General features: G+C 42.0%; 1 protein-coding gene across 3 annotated transcripts in view; it reads right to left on the bottom strand.

Moving 5' to 3' along the window:
• Positions 1-1,215: 1,215 nt before the first annotated feature.
• rhot1a (ras homolog family member T1a) overlaps positions 1,216-21,841 on the bottom strand; it is a 30,956-nt gene continuing 10,330 nt past the window's right edge. For 2 of the 3 annotated variants that reach the window (XM_080724304.1, XM_080724306.1), the window contains 13 exons: positions 20,998-21,099; positions 20,220-20,318; positions 19,747-19,855; positions 18,578-18,698; positions 17,185-17,269; positions 16,866-17,011; positions 15,770-15,870; positions 15,065-15,195; positions 13,816-13,899; positions 13,595-13,717; positions 12,921-13,123; positions 10,424-10,546; positions 1,216-2,398 (listed from right to left, as the gene is read on the bottom strand). In XM_080724304.1, coding sequence (XP_080580430.1) covers positions 2,281-2,398; positions 10,424-10,546; positions 12,921-13,123; positions 13,595-13,717; positions 13,816-13,899; positions 15,065-15,195; positions 15,770-15,870; positions 16,866-17,011; positions 17,185-17,269; positions 18,578-18,698; positions 19,747-19,855; positions 20,220-20,318; positions 20,998-21,099 — 1,545 coding nt within the window. In that variant the 3' untranslated portion in view covers positions 1,216-2,280. The remainder of the gene's footprint in view (positions 2,399-10,423; positions 10,547-12,920; positions 13,124-13,594; positions 13,718-13,815; positions 13,900-15,064; positions 15,196-15,769; positions 15,871-16,865; positions 17,012-17,184; positions 17,270-18,577; positions 18,699-19,746; positions 19,856-20,219; positions 20,319-20,997; positions 21,100-21,841) is intronic. The other variant, XM_080724305.1, reaches the window with a different exon arrangement.

Genomic DNA, 21,841 nt, shown 5'->3' with positions numbered 1-21,841 from the left:
AAGAAGCCCTCAAACAGTAATCTAGTCCCGTCAGTCGACATGGTGGCTTGCTGCTGCAGCTTATAGTTCTGTGTATCTGTGTTGCTGGTCCAACTTCCTCCGCACACAGTGATACACAATATCACACACTCGCTCTTTACTTCTCTATTCTGATTCACAAAAGGGGATTTTGGACATCAACAAACAAAACAATAAAGGTGAAAAGTGAACTTCAGTCTTCAATGACCACCTACTACATAGAATAGTAGCCACTGAGAAGGGGAACTTTAAAAAACACACCATTCGTTTTGAAGATGATTGCATTTGTCAAGTTGGCAGGCCAAGGCAGTGTTGATTTTGTCGACTAAAACTATGGCTAAAAATGTTTGTCGACAACTTTTTTTTCACTGATGAAAACAAAATTAAAACTAAGCTATGATGACTAAAACTAAATATAATGACACTCATCAACAAATAAAAACTAGACTAAAATGTTAAGGATGGACTAGTGGAGAAGAGATCCAGTAGAACTAAAAGACAAGTAATTTTGTTTGGTTGCGCTTGGTGTTGGTTGCGCTTGGTGTTGGTTGCGCTTGGGTGTTGCCCTCTGAAAAGATCCGATCTACAAGCTCACAACTGCGACACGTTGTGAGCTTGTAGATCAGATATGTTCAGCATGCAACCAAGTGTAAAATCAGGCACTATGATGCCATCAAGGCCCACCAAAATACATGTGTTAACTAAACAAACCGTAGAGATTTTGTGGAATAAAATCTTATGGTATTTAGTCGACTAAAAATAGACTAAAACTAAAGCATTTAAAATGACTAAAATATGACTAAAACTAAATGGATTTTTTTTTTCTTTTTTCAAAAGATTATGACTAGAACTAAATAAAAATGTTGCTCTCAAAATCAACACTAGGCCAAGGTCAGGACCTGCTTCACGGGCAGATATTCCGACCACCGAGGCTGAGGTCCTGTCAGTGCTCAAGCTCAACGCCGAGGGCCTAACCACTGCCCAGCTAGAGGTCGTCGTCCTCAGGCCGCGACCTCCCAACAATAATCATATTTTTGGGATTCTTAAAAGTCCTTAAATTGTCACTTTACTGTCATCTGGGGACCGCCCTGGGGATCCCGAGACCCACAGGTTGAGAACTACAGTCCTACAGTTGAGGATATTTTCTCACCACTCTCACATACTGAATTTCATAGTAATAACAGACATGAGGCCAGACTCAATCGCACAGTTCTTTATTGTAAATGCTGGAAAAGTCAATGAGAATAAACATTTCCATAGATTTATTTAAGGTGGGAGAGGTGCGTTGAATGGCCTGTTGTTGTTAATAACAGCATTATCTCTAGCTCCGTAGTGTCTACGATTTCATAAAAATAGAATATGACAGGTAAGGCTCTATTCGAAAACCAGAAAAATAAAAACAAGAGGCAGACAGTCATGAAGTCGAGTGTGAAGATAATACTAAATACAAAAAGTACCATGACAAAATTTGTGTCATGCGGTGCAGAGCAAAAAAGGAAAAGGCGAACACTCAAAAACAAAACAAAACATTGACAAAAATAACAGGTTAATAAATTAATCTCAAAGAAAAGAAATGTGCACAACACCCATGAACTTTATGCTGTTAAAAAATGGCTTTGCTGTGTTGTGTTGTGTTGTGTTGTGTGTCTGTCTGCGGGTGCAGAGTAAAGAGCTGCAGGTCATTCACCGTGGCTTACTAACCTTCAGTGATCTCATCTGGTATAGCTGGGAGTCCATCCTAAAACACTGGAGGAATATACAACTGCAGGCCCTGTCACTGCATCTGTGTGTGGCTGCCTCTTCTGTCTCTGATCTACACAACCATCTAAATAATAATACTGACCAGAGGGGAGGGAAAGAAACGTATGGAGTACAATCATCTGTTAATAATACCACCAGTGACTACTAATGTCTGACCTGGACAAGACCAACAGCACCCAGAATGCCTGCAGTTACATTTGAATGTTGTGTTACTCGATATTGCAAGGAACCTCTTACATGCCCCAAATCAACAAAAGAGGGAAAACATAACTGGGCTTACAAATAAACATTGTTCTTCAGTTTCAAATGTATATAAAAATGAATCTATGGTTTCCATCTTGTATGTTTTCTTTTTTTTTGGGGGGGGGCGGGGGGGGGAGGTAGAGGGCGGGGTGAGGTGTGCCTGAGGCCACGCGATTGGTTGGTTGGGTTGTCTTTCAGTCTTTCAAGGTAATGAGGGTGGAGGAGGAAGTATTCGTCTCATGCTTTTGAGTTGGCCGTTCATCGCTGCTTGAGCAGCGCTCTGTACATGGCGAAGCCCAGCACGGCGCATACGGTGGCGCCCACGCTCGCTCGGAGCCAGAACGTCGAGTTCTTCACGTCCGCTTGAGCCATGTGCCTGCGTGAGAGTGAAAGGGAGAGAGGGAGAAGGAGATTAAAAGAACATGAAACATTTTTTTTATTCAGTTGTAAAAGAAAATGTTGGACAAGTTGCCAAATGACAAAACAAAAAGCCCACTTCTGTCTCAGATGGAAAACCTCCTGGAACAAAGGTCCTTGTGGCAGAGCCAGTTTCCCATAAAGCACAGGTTTTCAAAGTGGGAGCTGCCAGGGAGTGTCAGAGGGGCCAATTGGAAAGGAACAGGGGGAAAGAATATACATACAGTATATATATATATATATACAGGTTTGTCTTCAATAAAAAAGTAAAAAAGCATTGGAAGCACAAATGCCATAGCATCCCAAATCATCACTGACTGACCTATAAATGCTTGTTTTGAGTAGTCTGAGAAATGGATGTTTCTTTTTTACGAGCTGTATGGCATATAAATCTAAAAGAAAAAAAATGTTTTGAATATTTCACTGCATGCACTGTATCTAGAATAGATTCACTTTTTTTGTTTTACCGAATTACAGAAAATAATGAACTTTTCCACAATATATATATATATATATATATATATATATATATATATATTTTCTTGTTTTTTTTTTTTGACAAACCTGTATGGTATATACTGTAGCTATTTTGCAGTCGTTGCTGTTTTAAAGGTTTGGGAACCCCTGCCTCAGACGTATGTGACAGCTACTACATTTGTTTGTGTTAACCTGCTTGACAACGGGCTTTTCTTTTGTCATTTGGCTTGGCTTGGGAAGCAGGATGAAACACAACGAAGCAGCAGGGGTGAACAGAGGAGTGATGTTGCCTGTGGGATGGAGAGACGGAGGCAAAGAGGCCTAAGTTCTAACCAAGCTGATATACACACATAGGCAAAAAAAAAAAAAACGGAGGAAACATAATAAAACAACTATGTTTATATTCATATCACAAACACCTCAGCTCAGAAACATTTTCTATCTGTCTTATCTTAGCTGCCTTACCCTTAACAACCTTTTTGAGCGGTGGTAAACCGCTCCATAGAGTGGCTGTGCGTGTGTCTGTAGCCACCTTTCCTCAGCGTTTTGCCAAAGCAATGTATTTTCCTCAGCGTTTTGCCATAGCAATATGTGTGTGTGTGTGTGTGTGTGTGTAGCCATATTACATCACCAATGACATCCTAGACATATCTGTAGCCACTTTTCCTCAGCGTTTTGCCATAGCAATGTGTTTTCCTCAGCGTTTTGCCATAGCAATATATGTGTGTGTGTAGCCATATTACATCACCAATTACATCCTAATCTTTTTCCTCAGCGTTTTGCCATAGCAATGTGTTTTCCTCAGCGTTTGCCATAGCAGTGTGTGTGTGTGTGTGTGTGTGTGTGTGTGTGTGTGTGTAGCCTGTATTACATCACCAATTACCAATTGAAGATGTTATGCAAGCACGACCACCGCTCACTTCACATTGGGTGTAATTTTTACGTTCTGTTTGACAATAATGACATAAAATATATTAAAACTGTGTATTTTAAAAATGTCTGCAACAACTAAGTATAACATAGCTGTGCAGACTACGATGAAGTGATGGTGGTGATTATGTAGCAGAAGAGAGAGAGAGAGAGAGAGAGAGTGATGAGGCAGAAAGAGCATTTTATGTACCCTACGGACCGAGCCGGTAGCTCAAATGATGACTTTGCTCTGGAGAAATAGCAACTTCCCATGGCAGCACAGTCACACACAGATGTACTACAGAGACCTGACCGCCCCGCAGCCAGGCAGACAAGCCAGCCACTGACGGCCCCAAATGTCAGTTGCCCGATAGTTGAGGCCTTTGACACACATTAGAATTCTTTTTCACCGGCAGTACCTCTCTTGAAACAAATGCCACCAACACACACAGTCTCTGCTCCCCCAACCCCCTGCTTTATACTAGTAGCAGACGTCACAGAACCAGGTTCAACAAACGAAACGTCCTGCCTGTCCTACCCACCAACACTAACTTCATAAAAAAAAAGAGAAAAAATATGACGTTAACGAAACCCGGGGGAAGTTGGACCGTTTCATACGGGGCAAGTGCAGACTATAAGTTAGTTGCACTTCTCTAATAGCAATTAAATTAGTCTGTGCTAGTCAACATGCTACAGTCACTCAAAATAAGCTAATATACGGTATTCACACATACACTCTCTCACACTTACAGGCGTACAGCCGTACACCATCTCTCACGAACACATTCTCTTGCTCTCTTATATACAGTATAATGATGTTCGTTGTCTAAGACAACCCCATAGGAGTGTCAATTTATTCATTTATAAAATATAAAATATAAATCAATAATAGATTTTTACCAAGGATAATCGATTTTGGGGGAAATTGCTTTAAAATGGCAGGTTGTAAGCTGGTAGTAGCTTGGTTATTTTTCACATACTATGACAGATCTATTTGAATCTTTTCACAGTTTGGTTGATATATTAAAATAATAAAAAGTAAAAGAAAGAAAATATGCTTCTATATTATTTGATTCATCTGAAAAACGAATCCACACACACACACACACACACACACACACACACACACACACACACACACACACACACACACACACACACACACACACACACACACACACACACACACACACACACACACACACACACACACACACACACACACACACACACACACACGTCCTTAGCCCTTGTGTCTGTAGTCTCTCTTTACCTGTGTGGAGGAGGCCTGGGTGGTTTAGCAGAGGCCTCCATGTAGATGGATTCCTCTATGTGGGGGATGGCTGTAACCTGATGACTCAGGCTGAAATCATCCTCCTCAGCCAGCAGGTAGGACCCCACACCCTCCACCCAGCCCCGCAGCCTTACAGTACACACACACACACACCCAACACACCGGCAAGGATAGAATACATTCACACAGTACACACACACACACACAAATACAGTAGGCAACTTCAACCTCCACCCAAAGAAACCCCCCCTCACCTGACACAACACAAACCATGAGCGCAAATCAAGCCTGGTCAAATAAAAAAAACAGCATTTGAAAAACAAACCGTGTCAGCCAGGCTAATACACACCTCATTCACACAGGTTGTACACACCGCAAGGCAGCCACATCCGAGGGCTGCTCTGTCACTCTGAACACATGTGTCTAATAATCAGTTATCTAACCAATGTTTGTTATTTATGATGGCTGCAGGGTTTGTTTCTGGTTTTTTGACAAATGTATGACTACCATTGGTAATTGGAGATTTATTTATTTATTTTTTGCCAAGCTGTTTTAAATTATACTAAATTATTGATACTGTATATTTAAAGATTATTTACAAGTGAAAAAGGGAAAGGGTCTGGGGTGCTCGGAAGTTGTGTGGCGAAGGTGCTCTTTAGCTGTGGAACTGAAAACTTGCAACTAAGAAAAAAGAAACCAGGGCACTCTTCTGGTGAAAAAAAGTTAAAAAGCCTTTATTGAAGTTGCTAGTTCATAATTGGAGTTAATAACTAGTTTGGACTATTAAATCAAACTTATGGTTCTATGCTGTAAGGGGAAATAAATGTTCTCTTAGTTTGATTGGCCGAAATGTTCCAACTAAGTTTCTTTACTGAATGTAAATAAAACATGTCATGGTTCCACAAAGGAACCATGATATACAGTACGGCACTGGAATGTTTTACTGTAACATAACGCTATGATCGCTCGGCTAGCCAACTAGATATTAATGTTATGTATCTGCCTATGTTGCTTAGCAACATTTTTGTTGAAGTCTTGAAGGAACAATTCTTTTTTTTGAATGAACGAAACGATAATCATAAAGTATCAAGAACTGTATATTGTAGAAGAACTGTTGTGCTGTTAGACAGTGTATCAAAATTGTTTACATGGTTGTTTTTTTCAACACTTGTGTTGCGATACCTTTCCTGTGACACTGCATTAAGTTAGGGGCTATAAATTGGAGCCAAACATAAATAGAAATGTAAAGCAAAGTTGGCACAGATTATTTTATTCTGAGGGCTATTCAGCTTTTTATGATTGATTAATACAGTATAAAGAGAGATAATATGCAGGAGGGGGAAATAAATGCAGCAGATGACTTGTGAGTCATCAGACGCATTTTACACATTGTCATATGTAGGTCTGGGTAAGAGCAGTGCACTAACTGGAGACTTAATGTCTAGTGCCCCCACGTTGTCCTAACTGTGAACCCTAACCCGGTAACTCAGGTAACAATGCAGAACTTCATTCTGGGCCAGCCAAACCCAATTACAGTAGAACTGCCATCAATGTGGTGTGTATGACCTTATATACTTCATTAAATGACCACTTCCAATTGTTATGATGTGGTCGTTTTCACAAAGTATAAATTAGTCTTAAAGGACGACTTCACCTCTTTTAAACCTGTCTTCATGTAATTGGTCCTCACTAATGTTCATTATATAATAGCACAATTTCTTTCCACTTGGTCTGTGTCTAGGAGGGCAGTTCAGAAACATGTCTGCCAATGACATCATCGATGGGGAATCCAAACTAAAACTGTAGACTTTCTATTCCTGAAAAGTTACCATACTACAATGGAAGACATTGTTCTTTTTTTTTTTTTCTGCCTAACTATGATTGATAGACAGGTTTCTTAACTGCCCACAGCCCTCCTATGAGACAGACTTCACCGCACACTGTTCCCCGAGTAGATTTGTATGTTTTATTTTTGCTATTTTATCATGAATATTAGTGAGGACCAATTATACGAAGATATGTTGGAAAAGTGGTGACATCGTTTCTAGTTTAGTGGCATGCTATTAATCGTCAACTCCCGGCAGGTTAAGGAGACATCACCAGGAGGGAGAGTGTTTTTTGCAGGTCGTTCAGTCCGAGTGTATCAAAAATGCACCTCGGTTAAGGCAGACCGAAGCTTGTGATCGGCTGCACGGAGGTGACGAAAGTCTGGGGGACGGAGATACACCTCAACCTAACCTTAACCCTAACCATAACCTCAGCAAAACTAACGCTGGTGAATGCTAACCTGGTGAATGCTAACCTGCCGACGCTGGTGAATGATAATTTGGTGACATGCTAACCTGCCGACACTGGTGAATGTTAAACTGGTCGTTACAGCGGTGCTTAACCAAGGCATTTTTGATACACTCTGACTGCAAAAAATGTTCTCCCATCACCAGGACACAGCAATAACTGGGCATGCCTGGGTCCCTGAATACCCAACCAGAACATTTTACTTAAATTTGTGTTTTTTTTCCCCCTAACCAAGCCATTGCAGGCCTCATAATCACTAGTGAATGTAGCAAGCTAAATCCAAGAAAAAGCAGTTCACGCTCCAAAGTAACTTCGTTCAAAGTAATATGCCACCACCCCTCCACTACTCTCCAGTCTGCAAGGGACTGGCATCTACCAACTACCACCAACAGATGGCGACAACACACTGAGGACCAAGGCAAGCCCCTTGTGGCTAGTACTGAATGAAAGCCAGTTATTTGATATGAGACATGCAGAGATATGATGAACAAATGTATCAGCATTGGGTGGCCACATGCAGGACGAAGAGGAAAAGAGGCAACCAAACATGCATGTGTGAACACCTACAGAGATGGGAGGGAGAAGGAAAGAAAAACAACAACAGGAAACAGTAGAAGAACAGCATGGAATTAAAAGGGTGATTGGTGGGTACAGCAATAAATCAACATCAATGTTTTGATTTTGTATTTCATGTAACACCAGACAAATCAGTTAGGGTATTTTAGAGTCGAAACTCACAAGAGAAGACAATTAACAAAGGCTGTTAACAATTGACTATAATCACAATTTATCATAGTGCACGAAATCAAGAAGCTTGCTGGCTCTTGTAAACATGACGAAGGCATCTAAACGTTTTTCAAAAGTAAACACACCTCTCTTGTGGGTTTGGACTTTAGTGGAAGAAATTGAATGAGATTAACTTCCAAGACTGAAAATGTCATAGGCAATCAATCATGCACCGTGTTTCTTATTATTGATGAAGGTGGTCAAATAGCAAAGAGAGACATGAAGGCAGTATGCAAAGGAAGAAATTAAAACAGTTTTATAATGATTAAGGAAATCACAGAGTCAAACATGTAGACATGCCGAAATCAATGAGGTTTTCAGCTTGAGCGTGACAAAGCACTAGCCAAACTCTACAGAGCTGTGGTTTCGTGTTTCGTTCACTCACCATGCAAACTATGCAGCTTTTTGTGCAGTGCAAGATTTACGATTTGCATATCCACCTCAGGTGACAGCTAGGGCCAGATAGCTTTCTTTGTTGTTCAGGTTTCAGAAATTCATGCTTTGGTTTAGTCACTGGTTACACACAGTTCCTACTTCCTACACTTGGTTTCCCTTTTTTCCTTTTTTTTTTTTTTTTATCAAACTTGTTTTGCCACGAACACTGAATCTATTCAATGGTTTTGATATTTTGATTAGCATTCAATGTAATCATAATTAGTGGCTGGACAACAAAACCATGGCAATTGGCCATGGTACTATTGAGTCTTAAGGTCTGTACAAACTACTTTTCTGACTGTGTCTTTGTGCACTTCTTATACCGTTTCCAGGTCTTAGATAAATTGTATCATCCATATTATTCCAGAGCCAACGCCAAACAACTCACTGTCTTCTGAAATAAAAGTTCTATCGTTTCATAGATATCCACGATCCTCGCTATACAGAAGTACAATTCCTTGCTCTTCATAACAAAATGGTTAAGTAATGTGAACCCTACAGTATGTTAAAAATAGGTAAAATATCTCATGGACAGTGCTGTGTTGTGAGCTTGTAGATTGTCTATTTGTAGAAATGTTCCAATACTGGTACTGGTATCGTAAAATCTGCCGACACTGCCTAAAAAGCAGGTATTGGTATCAGCGAGTATGCCAGACTATGCCATTCCCATGATATGTAATTTACAGTAATCAATTATTATGCATTTTGAATGCTTCAATTGATGTTGCAATACTGTTTCATATATTTATAAATGTTGTATTTATTCCTAGATCAGTGTTTCTCAAACCCTTTCATTTGAAGAGCCCCATAACTTTGAGAGTAAGAGAACAGCAAGGTTCAATTTGGAACCCCCTCAAGGAACTCCAAGGGTCCTTGGGCCCCACTTTGAGAACCACTGGCCTAGATGGTAAATGGTATCTGTTACATCTCTAGCTATTTTAACAATTGTGTGTCTTTGCCCAGAATAAGTATGTGAGTTTGAAAGTGGTTAGGACATTGTGCAGTATCCATGCAGATTCCCATGAAAGTGGTTAGGACATTGTGCAGTATCCATGCAGATTCCCAAGCATCACCGCACACTGTTCCCTCACCTGGCCAGTAGCCGAGGTGCTAGCTCACGCAGTTTGGTCAGACTGCAGCCCTTTGTCAGGCGGGACAGAATGGAGGTGGCTGGGGTGGTGGAGCTGGGGCAGAGACCAAGACACTCAATCACAAGCTGACCAAAAACACCCGCGGCGGCTCAGCTTATCCGGATGACGTGGCCACCCGGAGCCTCGGCGTGGCAGCCAGGTCAAATTCCTCATACTTAAGTCAAATACAAATATTAACCCTTTTAAACCAATAAGCACTAACAGCGATTAACTGGACGGCTCCGATTAGACAGCTGTACAATGGCGATATCCATTTGGAATATTTTAGGATAGCCATTCTGAAAAAAAAGGAATCTGGATAAAATGTCTTAACCATTGGGAACACATTTTTGTGTATTACAGTACATGTACAGTATGTAGCAACATATTTGTTTTTGTAGGGTATTTTTTTTATGATATTGTTTTTCAGAAATCATTTTCATATCATTCCAAGTTCTCCTATTCTTTGTAGTGGATATGCAAAGTAAACCAGCCTAACAAGTAGCATTAAGGGACAGGTTAATGATGCAGCTTTTATTATAACTACTCAGTGTTAAGAGAGCTCATGGAGCAGACCACTCCAAAGGATAGAGACAGAGAGAGGAAAGTGAAGGCTATGTTAAAACCACTAGGGCGATCTCTAGATAATATAATGGACCTGTTGAAAACGACCCTGCAGAGTTGAGCCTTAATACTGTGCAGTAGTTCCGACTTGAGGAGGTTCTGAGTCAGGCAATAGGTGCACCTGTTGCAGGTGCACATGCAGCGGAGACGGGCATGGCTGCGGAGAGACACATATAGACACGCACACGCACACGCACACACACACACACACACGTACGTGCATGTCCCCAAACATACATGTGCCCACATCAAGAGGTCAAAGCCTCGTCTATGATTGACAAATGCCAAATACTGTTCAACGAAAAACCAGTCATGGCAAAAATAGTATGGAGCTGCCATTAGCTTGTTCATCCTTAAATATTAATTTCTAAGTAAATAAGTAACAACATACAGTACAACATCAACAATTAAAAGATGTGTAAAGCACCATTGCAATCACTGTCAATTTAAGGACAAATATAGGAAAGGAAAGCCACAAACAAAAAAGGGGGAAAGCGTAAGGGTAACGTCATGTAAGACAGTTTAATACTGAAGAGTAAAGACCTCAAAGTTTCAGGCTTTGCACTGAAAACTAACTTGTATAAATATGTCCTCTTCGCAGCTATAACTGACTGTAGAACCATTGCGTTGTAGACATTTGATTGATATTTTTGATTCATGCAATTATTTGAGCGACAATTAGTCGTCACGTAAAATGTCATAATCGAGACAGCCCTAATCACTTACCCTACCTTTAAGGCAGGACCTGGCTATGGACAGAGCTCCTACTGTTGTGGTGGGTTTCTGGACTGGAAGCCTAGCCAGCCTGCTCGAGTCACATTACAGAGCTGACCAAACGCTTTCCTCTTAAAGCCCCGCCTCGCTGCAAAGACGTGTTACTCCTGCTCCACATCACGGTGGAATCTAATGGTCTTAGCATCACACATAAGAGGATTTGTGCAGTTGTTAAGCCAAGATTAACAGGTGTGTCCAATTTTGTTCTCGTTAATCTACTTTGAAGTGTAATCCGATGAGAAAGCCGTGAGGAGTTAATCAGTCTCTCCAGACTCCAGGAGCTGGATGAAGTCAATGGACTGGACTAGCACAACGTCAATAGCCAGCATGCACACGCATAATGGTCTAGGGAGCTTTATCGTGAGACTAAACAGAGATAAGGTATTTATGCACTTTGTGTCCCCTTGCCTCTTTTGGTTTGGAATGCAAACAGATTTCATCATAAACGCCTTGGCACACCATATCGACTTGTAACCAGATAACAAAGCAATCTCTATTGTGCTGTAAACGATCAGACAAGTACACCCCACTCAGGAACTGCTGGGATTCCTTAAATCCTACAGCCTCTTTTCCAGATTTTAACATTTTTATCGGCTTTTTAGAATATATTAAGACTTGTTAACCTTCCAAATGTACCAGGTAGAAGAACAGTCAAGCTTAACCTGACACAACCAAAAATGTACCAGCATTTGTGGCTGGTGTTCCCCATCCTGACTACATAAATCATCAATGGCTGAGGGCAAAAGCTTCACTGCTAAGTGGAAAGGCCCTGTGTGCCATGACGGTCAGGCACAGGAGCAGGACAGTAATGATGCATGCAGTGGTACGTATGTGGCGGAGAGAGTTGCAGCCCCAGCCTGAAGCCTCAAAAGTCTAGTATCTGCCCTCGTATTGGACTTTCAGGCGGGAGGCCCGGGTCCGAAGCCGGGTGGGGAGGTTCGGATCACCTCCGTTACATTGGTGCCGTGACCCGGATCCGGGCTTCCCCGTAGGAGGAGGTCAAAGGGGGGTGAGTGTGGCGGAGAGAGTCGCAGCCCCAGCCTGAAGCCTCAAAAGTCTAGTATCTGCCCTCGTTCCATAGGGATATCCCTTTGGAGTAATGGTTAAGATATTGGACTTTCACGCGGGAGACCCGGGTTCGAAGCCGGGTGGGGAGGTTCGGATCACCTCCGTTACACGTATACACATACAGTATGGAAGTCTGTGGAGAGGCAGCTCCACAGATCAAGTCCAACAGAGATTTGGCACAAAAAAGGGTCAAATGTGTTCTCCTGCTAAAAATGTGGAACACCCTACCGAAGGCCTTAAAGGAACGTAAATCCCTACCTTCCTTTAAAACGGCACTGAAAAGCCACTTAAGAGGCGGCTGCTACCCGAAACTGGTAAATGAAAATAAAGCCTATCCTTACCTCCCCCTGACCTTTCTATTGTAAATACCATTTATTTTGCATTATACTTTTACTACTGTTTTTCTGATGATGTCCTCTGCATAGTACTGTGTTCTATCTGTCATTCCATGTTAAATGAGTTTAATAAAAAAAGGATCTCAATTGAAACATAGGCTTTCTTGGGCGTATCCTTTTAGTTGACCTTGTACTGTACTGTCATGAAACTCTACCTTTTCCTACACAAACTTCTAATAAAAGTGTTCAATCGATCGATCAATCAATCAAGTCTCCGGTCAGTCAGAAAAGGATGAGAGAAAAGCGGGATAAAGTGATAAGTGAGGGCAGGTTACAGGAAGGTTTACTACTCACGGGTACATGGCCATTGTGGTGAGTTTGGTATAGATGTCTTTGCCGGGCGCGTCTTCGGTGTTGCATGTGAACGGCTGGGGCGGGTGGAGCTTGTGCTTGCGGCAGAATGCCAGCGGCGCGAGGTGGTAGTGCTGGCGCACCTCGTGGAGATCCGACTTGCTGGCGATCATCATGCACGGCGTCTTGCTGTCCATGAAGTATTGCTGCCAAACACGAAGCACGAAAAGTTACTCAGGAAAGCCAATACCCTTTCACTTGGCGGCGTCAGGCAACTTGGAATGCAATTGAACCTTTTTTTCACTCTTTGTTAATTGTTGCAGAGCCTTGCATCAAAACTTAGCATGTCAGTTCTATAATGACCCTTTTTGGTGAAATAATTTCTCCCTTTAAAAACAGGCACAGTGTATTTAAACCACTGGCTAAACTGTCTGAATGAGGAATGCTATGAATACACAGTAAAGTCCTTAGTTATCATTTAAGAATATACTAATGGAACCAAATTTGTCCCATTTGGTTCCTAAACATTTTAAGTCGGCTTTTCACTGAAAGCATACCATGACGACATTCTTAATGTTAACGTCTATCAGTCTGATGAAGTGCATGTAGCCCGAAAGGTCACAGCACATTAAGGGTGCAGTTTTCATTTTTCGATGTTCTTAATGCACGTTACACACCTTGTAGACCTTGGCGCAGTACTCGAAAGAGCGAGGGTCGTTGATGTCGTACACCAGGCAAACCACGTCACACGATAGATCTGCATCTGACAGGAAGTCAAAATCTGGCATCACCTCATGGAGCTGGGAGTGTGAGATAGGGAGAAGGAAAGTTAACTACACAGCACAATACTGCATGATATGACTGTAACAGTGATTTAAGTGCAGATGCCCGTCCTTACCAGTAGGTACTTCTCCTGACCATAGACATAGGTGGTGCTGATGGCGTAGAGGGACTTATGGTCTTCTCTGATCCTCCTGTGCCACTACGAATAGAAAACAATCGACATCAATTATATTCATACCAGATAGCGCTCCGCCCTCATTTTCACTTTACCTCCAAAGGCAGACTTTGACACACAAACATGAGCCAAACATCTGCTCCAAATCATCCATGTTTGTCGAGGAATGAGATGATGGGCCGATATGGAAAGTACATGTCATGATAATTGTGGCAAAATTCATTGTGATTAATGATATTATCAAAGTAATCAAAATGTGCTTAAAATACCACCTTTGTCGGGGCATGCTGTTGAACCAGCAACATGGAAAGACGTGTTTAGACCTCTTTAAAAGTATTATTTTATGGTGCAAATCAACCTTTAACGTGATTTATAACGTTATGCCACCTTTGTCAACCACTTGATACCCCAGCATGTAGATCTGCTATTTTTGGTGAGTCGATTTGTGGAGAGTGACAAAAAAAAGCTTACCAACTTAACTCTTTACAGATCTGTTTTATCTAGTGGCCTGGGTCTCTATTATTTAGTATAGAGAGTTTAAGTGGTTCTGAATTAGCAGCTCAACAAAAGCTAGTTCATCCAAGTGTATGATGGAAGACAATTACACAATACATTTAAATCTCCACAATACGATATCGTGAGCAGTTTTTCATCACGATGAACGATAATAGCGATTATGGTCCCATCCCTGCATCAGGGGTTCCCAAACTTTTTTGTCTCAGGGCACCCCATAAATATTGTTTTAATCCGAGGCACCCCTACATTATAATTTTCACTCCCAGCACCTTATGGTCGTTGTCGGGTGGAAACCTTGTATGTTCAAAACAGCAGTGAAAACAGCAGATCTACTTGTGAAAACAGCAGATCTACAAGCACAGTTGTGTGCTTGTAGATCGGCTGTTTTCACAAGTTTTGTGCAACAGTTTTGTATGAATGAAGCAGGGCCTTGCTTTACCAAAAGACGTACACATTTGAAACTTGGGAGATCGAGGTTTCTACCCCGACAGTGATTATGTTGCGAAGGAAAACGTTGAGATAACAGCCATGATACTAAATATTTTTTCAAGTGTCCAAATAAATTCCAAATATAATCAAATCATCTCGCGGCACCCCTGGACTGCCGTCGTGGCACCCCAGGGTGCCCCGTCACCCACTTTGAAAACCCCTGCTGCAGTAGAGAGGTGCTGACCTGCAGGTTCCGGCCCAGGAAGGCCTGGAGGAAGCCACTCTTGCCGCTGCCCCGCGCTCCCAGGATGTTGCAGCGGAACACGCTGCGCTGCGTCTGCTTCTTCTGCAGGTCGATGCGCTTGTTTCGCGTTACTGTGGAAGACATGGATGGAGACACATTCTCAGACACTCTTTTTTTTTTGGGGTAATATTTATTTTGTTTTGGGGCTTTTATGCCTTTATTGATAGACAGTAGACTTGACAGGAAATGAGGCGAGAGACGGGGAATGACATGTGGCAAAGGTCGTCCGGATCGGGAATCGAACCGGCGACGCCGCCAGGCATCCATGCCTATGTGGTATGCGCCCGGACCAGTAGGCCAGCGGGCGCCCCTCTCAGACACTTTTTTATGTAATAATTTGATATAAATGAATAGTAAAGGTAAGCATTATAACTATCTGAGAAAAGTTGTATGCACACATCAAACCATAACGGTTAATAAAGGCTGTTTTGAACAACTCGATCAACTCGCTAGCAGAATCTGATCACCTGGTAGATCAAAAAGAGGTGGTTTCTATAATGACACGGGCCTGGTTGAATGTGCTTAATATCACTACAATACACATGATTTTTTCTTACGACCGAAATATGATTACGTTATTGGAACTATCCTTCTGGACAGGACAACAACCACCACTCATAACGGAGGACTGGCATGTCCTCTTACCTGTGATGGCTGCTGCTTGGGACTCCTGCTCATAGATGATGGAATATCCCAGGTAGCCCAGATACTCCAGACTGCGCTGCACGTCCAGGTAGGTCGTTAACCTGGCAAAGAAGAGACAGGACAAGCATTAACCCACTTAGGCCTAGAATTATTGAACGCTTTAACCGGTGAAAAACAGCAGATATACAAGCTCACAGCGCGGCACCGAGTGCCGCGCTGCGAGCTTGTAGATCTGCTATTTTTGAAAAAGTCGTGAAAATGTGTGCAAATCTTTGAATATATGTATTTTCAAAGCGAACGTTTGTAACTCACATTTTGCTTCTGGGGGGGGTCCCTGGAACTAGATATTTTGAGATGGGTTTCCGTGGCCAAATACATATCATTTTGGGGGTCCTTCAGATGAAAAGGTTTGAGCACCACTGACATAGTAGTCTCTCATGAACAGACTAACTGAGCTCCAGTTAAGTGAAAAGGACCTTTTCTTTGACGATGGCTAGAGCCAGATTGCTGACATAGAAACATAGGTTTTTTCCAAAAATCTTAGAAGGATTCAAAAGACACTTATAGAATCGGGTCAAAATTCTAATTTTCAAGATTTTTCAAAAATAGCAGATCTACAAGCTCGCAGCGCGGCACTCGGTGCCGCGCTGTGAGCTTGTATATCTGCAATTTTTTTATATTTAAAGCATAAAATATTGCGTCATAATGTGTTCAGGCCTAAATGGGTTAAGTCCCAGATAGTATGACTGGAATGTACGCCGTCGATATTGCATAAATCCCAAATCCCAGTGTTTTATGTACAATGATATTGCACATGTAGATACCCTAAGTGCTACGGTAAGCCCTGTAGCACTTGCCCTAGCCTCGACGACCTTGCAGGCTTATGCAAAGGCTGAACTGAAATTAGATAGCAGACTGTTGCCAGGTCATTGTGCCCTGGCATCTGTTTGTGTGTATAGTATAGTTAGTTGCTTAACTAACTATACTTGCTTATTGTAAATCGCTCTGGATTAAGAGCGTCTGCTAAATGCCTAAATTGAAAATTGTAATGCATCATCTTTGAAGCATTTCATATTATTGTGTGTTGCTCTCTTACGTCCACTGAGAGAGGTATCCTTGGTAGGTGATCCATCCCTGCTCGTTGGTGCACACTGTGTTGTTGACGTCGGGACCCCAAGGCATGTGAGGAAACACCTTGAACAGGTCCTTTACCTCCTCGGGCGACAGCGCACAGTCTCTGTCCTGAAGAGACAATGACAGGCTCACTATGATGAGGTTTTTTCCTTGGTTGTTGAATTACAGCCAACTTATGGAATGCATGCAAGTAGCGACTTCTATAGTCTATAAATCACAAATATTCATAATAATTGATAATATGTATATACATATATTTGTATAGCACATTCTTGACTCACTTTGTCATGCTTGTCGAAGACACTCTGGAGGAAGAGATAGGCGTTGTGGTTGAGCTCTGTCGTGCAGTCTGGGGGGACTTTGAGCCTGGTATACAGATAGGGTTACATTTGTAAAAAGAAAACTAAAACAAAAAAGAACTAAAAACTAAAAACAAGACCTGACATGATGTGGGCTTATGGATCTACCGTTTCTTTTTCTTTTTTTTAGATTCAAATTGGGGGTGCCCCAAAATAGGGACACCAGGGTTAATGTGGCTAGGTTGGCTAACACAAGTAATCGTTTTAATTTGAAATTATTACATTATGATATTATCAAATATAAATATCAAACACATACACGCATACTTCATTTGCCAATAGGTAATGCATGTTTTGACATGACTGAATTAAATGCATGCAGAAAACATAATCCCCACTGGCAAAAACAGAGGCATGGATTTGCCCTCGATCTGAGTCATTTAATGTTAAATTAAGAGGGGGGAGCGCTGCGTGGGTCCGTAATTATCAGAAACTAAAACAAGTGCTCTTTGGAGAGGGTTCGTTTGTAGGTCAAGGCCTTTGATTACCTTCCCTTTGTAGAAGGCCGACATCAAAGTGAGAGAATCAGGTGAACATAAAAAGAATCCAATAAGGCATTTCGGACAAGGGGCCTTCATCCAATGGTTGAAATGCGTTGGTCACCTACGTTTTTAAACTTTGCCAAGCCAGGGAGTGCCTGAGTAATCCATACAGAGTCCATTTTTTATAATTTCCCAGATAAAATGGAGGCACAGCGGACACGTCCATGTACAGAAAAGGAATAGTTCAGTAATGGCGAATGGAATGCTTTTTTTTGTATTATCATAGCTGCAATTTGATCATGGCATAGTGTGATATCAAACCCAAATATATAACATGTATCTATTCCTTTAAAGTTACTGAAACCAAATACATTTTGGGGTTTGATGCCTCTCACATTGCCGCTATTACCAGTGGATGCTTGAATGCTTTGACCTTCAATCACTATCTAACTACTGTATTAATCCAACAGATGTCTGTTTGATGTATGTCTGATATGCTCGTATGGCGTCGCCACCATGGTAACAGCCACCACGGTGACAGCCGCATATCCGGCTAGGATCGGAGTGACACAGTGCCCAAATTTGAAGACGAATTTGCAAATCCCCATATATGACGTCATAGACTGCCTTGACTCCATGTTTGGGCATGCCTGACACAGACAGACGGTTACAACGGGTATTGCATAACTGCGTGGGGCATTCATTCCCGTGTAGGCCAGTGCCCAACGGGCACCGCTCTAGTATATGTCATTTTTAAATCTGTTGTCAACTCTAATATCTCCCCTGCCTCCCTCTACCGCACAATGAGAGAAACAGAAAACGCTGCGGCTCACATGGGGAACAGATACTCCTGAGTGAGCTCCAGGTCGTCATCGTAGCCGAACCTCCTCAGCACTGTCCAGGTGGTCTCGTGTCGGCCTCTCTGGATGAACAGCGTGTGTAGGAACAGAAAGCCTGCGGAGTGCAGAGGAGAGATAAGGGAAGTTATGATGTTGTAATAGAGCACTGTTTCCCAAACAATGGGTCAGGACCCATTTGTGGGTCGCAGATACATTTTCATGGGTCCCTTAACTCATCCCCTGCTTATGACGAGCTTGACGAGCTATATTTATGGGTCCACTCTGCTTATGACGAATATGAAGAGTTATCAATTAGCTTTAATAACTATAAAACAAAAAAGTATGATCGCCGATTCGCCGTCCATAGCGCTCTATGGAAGGGCGCTATTCACAAAAAACGGATCTGGATGTTCCAGACCGGAAATGGGGGGGCGGGACAACGACGCCTGTATCCTGTCTGCCGAAATGTCATCCGGTTCAATGTTATGCAACACCAGCGTGGCGCTCCGTCGGTTTCGCTTTGAGCAATGGAAGGCTGTAGTGTTTTGTTGCTTACCGTGTCTGGATCGTATTGTGAATGCAATCGGTGAACCATCGCGCAATGGATTCGCGCGCGCGCCCACGTTAAAGGTAGGCAAAATCCTGGTGGTGTGGACCATTAGAAGGGTCTTAAAAATAGCGGTGGGTGAGTTAATTTTGGATTCCTCCTACATTTTGTGTTTAATTATTATTATTATTTCAAAACTTTTCCAAAAAACATTCCCAAAAAAGCTAACATTTTCAAGAATAAAACCAAAAATGCAATGACTTTTCTAAGTAATTTCATTAATAAATAATACATTTAAAATCTAAGATATTCCATAAATTAGAAAACAAATATGTAAGATGTAGTGACAATTTCAAGCTGCATTGTGAGCTTGTAGATCTACTGTTTTCCCGGGCGAACGTTGAATTTCTCTTTTGGGTCACGAGCTAAAAAGTTTGGGGAGGGAGGGAGGGAGGGAGGGAGGGAGGACTGACTGACTGACTGACTGACTGTGTGTCTGTGTGTGTGTGTGTGTGTGTGTGTGTGTGCGTGTGTGTGTGTGTGTGTGTGTGTGTGTGTGTGTGTGTGTGTGTGTGTGTGTGTGTGTGTGTGTGTGTGTGTGTGTGTGTGTGGAGACCTTTGAGTGTGAGTCCGTTGTCATTGACTCCATCGGTCATGTTCCTCCTCACCACGTTCTTCACGTCCTCCAAGGCCTGGGGTGCCAGCGGCGTGTTGAAACACGTTCTCTACGTACACATGGAGACATACATATAGTACACACCTACCACACCACATCACATAACAAACTGACAATTAATCTTGCTAAATGTCAGACCGCTAACTGCAGAGTTCCTCTACCGCCAAGTGCAGTATGTGATGTCATATATAAGGATGCTAGACTATCTAACCCTTACAGTTAAGTGTAAATATAAGGGTTGTTTCAGGTCTAAACCTGCCTGTTAAATTCCCCTAACCTTCTTTCACCCGTATTTTGAGGTGTGAAGCAAAACAGCAGTTTTTTTTTCACTTGTGCCACTGGCTCGCAGTCAAAGTACACACAAAGCCAAAGTCACACTCAGGAGGATAATACAGTACAAATGGAGAAGTTACCTGGAAGAAGTTGAGCTCGTTGTCATTGAGGATGCCATCATTGTCCAGGTCGGACACTTTAAAGATTCGAGTCAAGGCCTTGATGCAAGAAGGCTTCATCTGCAACACAGAAACATAATAAACCATAGACTATTGCAGTGGTTCTCAACCTGTGGGTCCCCAAATTATTTTGGGGGGTCCCCAGATTAACTTAATGTGAAACATTGTTTTCTTACTCAACAGTAAACAGACCAACATAAAGTGTATAGAGGGTATCTGCACATTTCTAAAGTGACAATTTATGGATTTTTAATACATCTAAAATTACAAATTAATCATTGGCTAAATTGTTAGCATGTAGATCGGCTATTTTCACAATAAAACCGTGATATACAAAATGTAAATGCCTCAACTCTTAGTGCTCGTCAGGGTGGGGGGGGGGGGGGGGTCCCCAGCTGAAATATGATTATTTTGGGGGTCCCAGCATGAAAAGGTTGAGAACCACTGGACTATTGGGTGGCTACACAACACAGAGCAGGCCACTCAGACGTTGAGCAATCAATTCAAAAAGAGAAAAAGGAAATGACAGGATAGTGATAGAAATCGATAAATTCCACAAAGATGTTGTAAATGACTAAATTGATTTGGTGGGTGCTCTTGTAAAAGGAAACTCTTTAGTATTCAAAACACTAGAGTGGAACCCTGTATGTTACGCGGCCACAGCGGTTTCTCATCAGCTCATTGGCAACTGAATTTCCCCCGCAGGATCAATAAAGAGTAATCAATCTTCAGGGCTCACCTCCTTCTCCTCTGGACAGTACAGGGGTCCAGTGGGGTGCAGAACAGCCTTCTGGGCGTAGTAGAAAAGCTCAGAGATGTTCTTCAGGTTTTTGGCAGAGCACTGAGAAGACAGGAGACACGTGGTAAGTATGAACGTCCAAAGTTAGAGTGATGGCCTCTCCGTATAGTAAAACTTACCATACACATATTTGTGGGCTCGCCTAAAGGCGAGCACACTTTAGATATTGTCATTATTTATCTATCAGGCAGGCAGTCATATCAAGTTCTCCTCAAAACTTCGGTTCCTTTCTACTCCTACATACTTAGTGAGAAAATGAAAATAAAAACATCAATGTGTTCAGTTTACAGTGGCGAAGTGTGCTATTATTTTTTATAGCAATCGGCCAAATGGTGGCGCTGTAGGAAGCCTTCGAAAGTGCGATCTTTGAACAGGTATAGCTCATGCTGTGTTATACATACAGCCATGAAACCTGTATACACTTATGCGTCTCCTCATGCCGAACAACTTTTACCCTCTAACTTTTGACCTCTGACCTTTAGGTCTCCCACAATTCGGAATTATATGAAAAACAGTAAAAATCTATCTCCTCCTGGGATTTTCGCGTCAAGTGCACAAAACTTTTTTCACATGAACTTTGGACCAATACGGTCAAACTAATCTCGGCGGATTTCTTTTAAAGTGAAATATAATTTTTTAATAATTCTATCAATATTGCGGTTTTATGCAAATTATTCTTCTGCCTCTAAATCATACATGCAAAGTTACACGTTCATGGCATTTGGCAAAGATGTGGAGGGTTAGTCAAAGTATCACTGAAACCAATTTTATTCCAATCGGCCAA

This window comes from Nannobrachium achirus, assembly GCF_963921795.1.
Source record: "Nannobrachium achirus genome assembly, chromosome: 4".
Lineage (NCBI taxonomy): Eukaryota > Metazoa > Chordata > Actinopteri > Myctophiformes > Myctophidae > Nannobrachium > Nannobrachium achirus.
The sequence above is the reverse complement of the archived record's forward strand: the minus strand, read 5'-3'. Positions and strand labels throughout refer to the sequence as shown.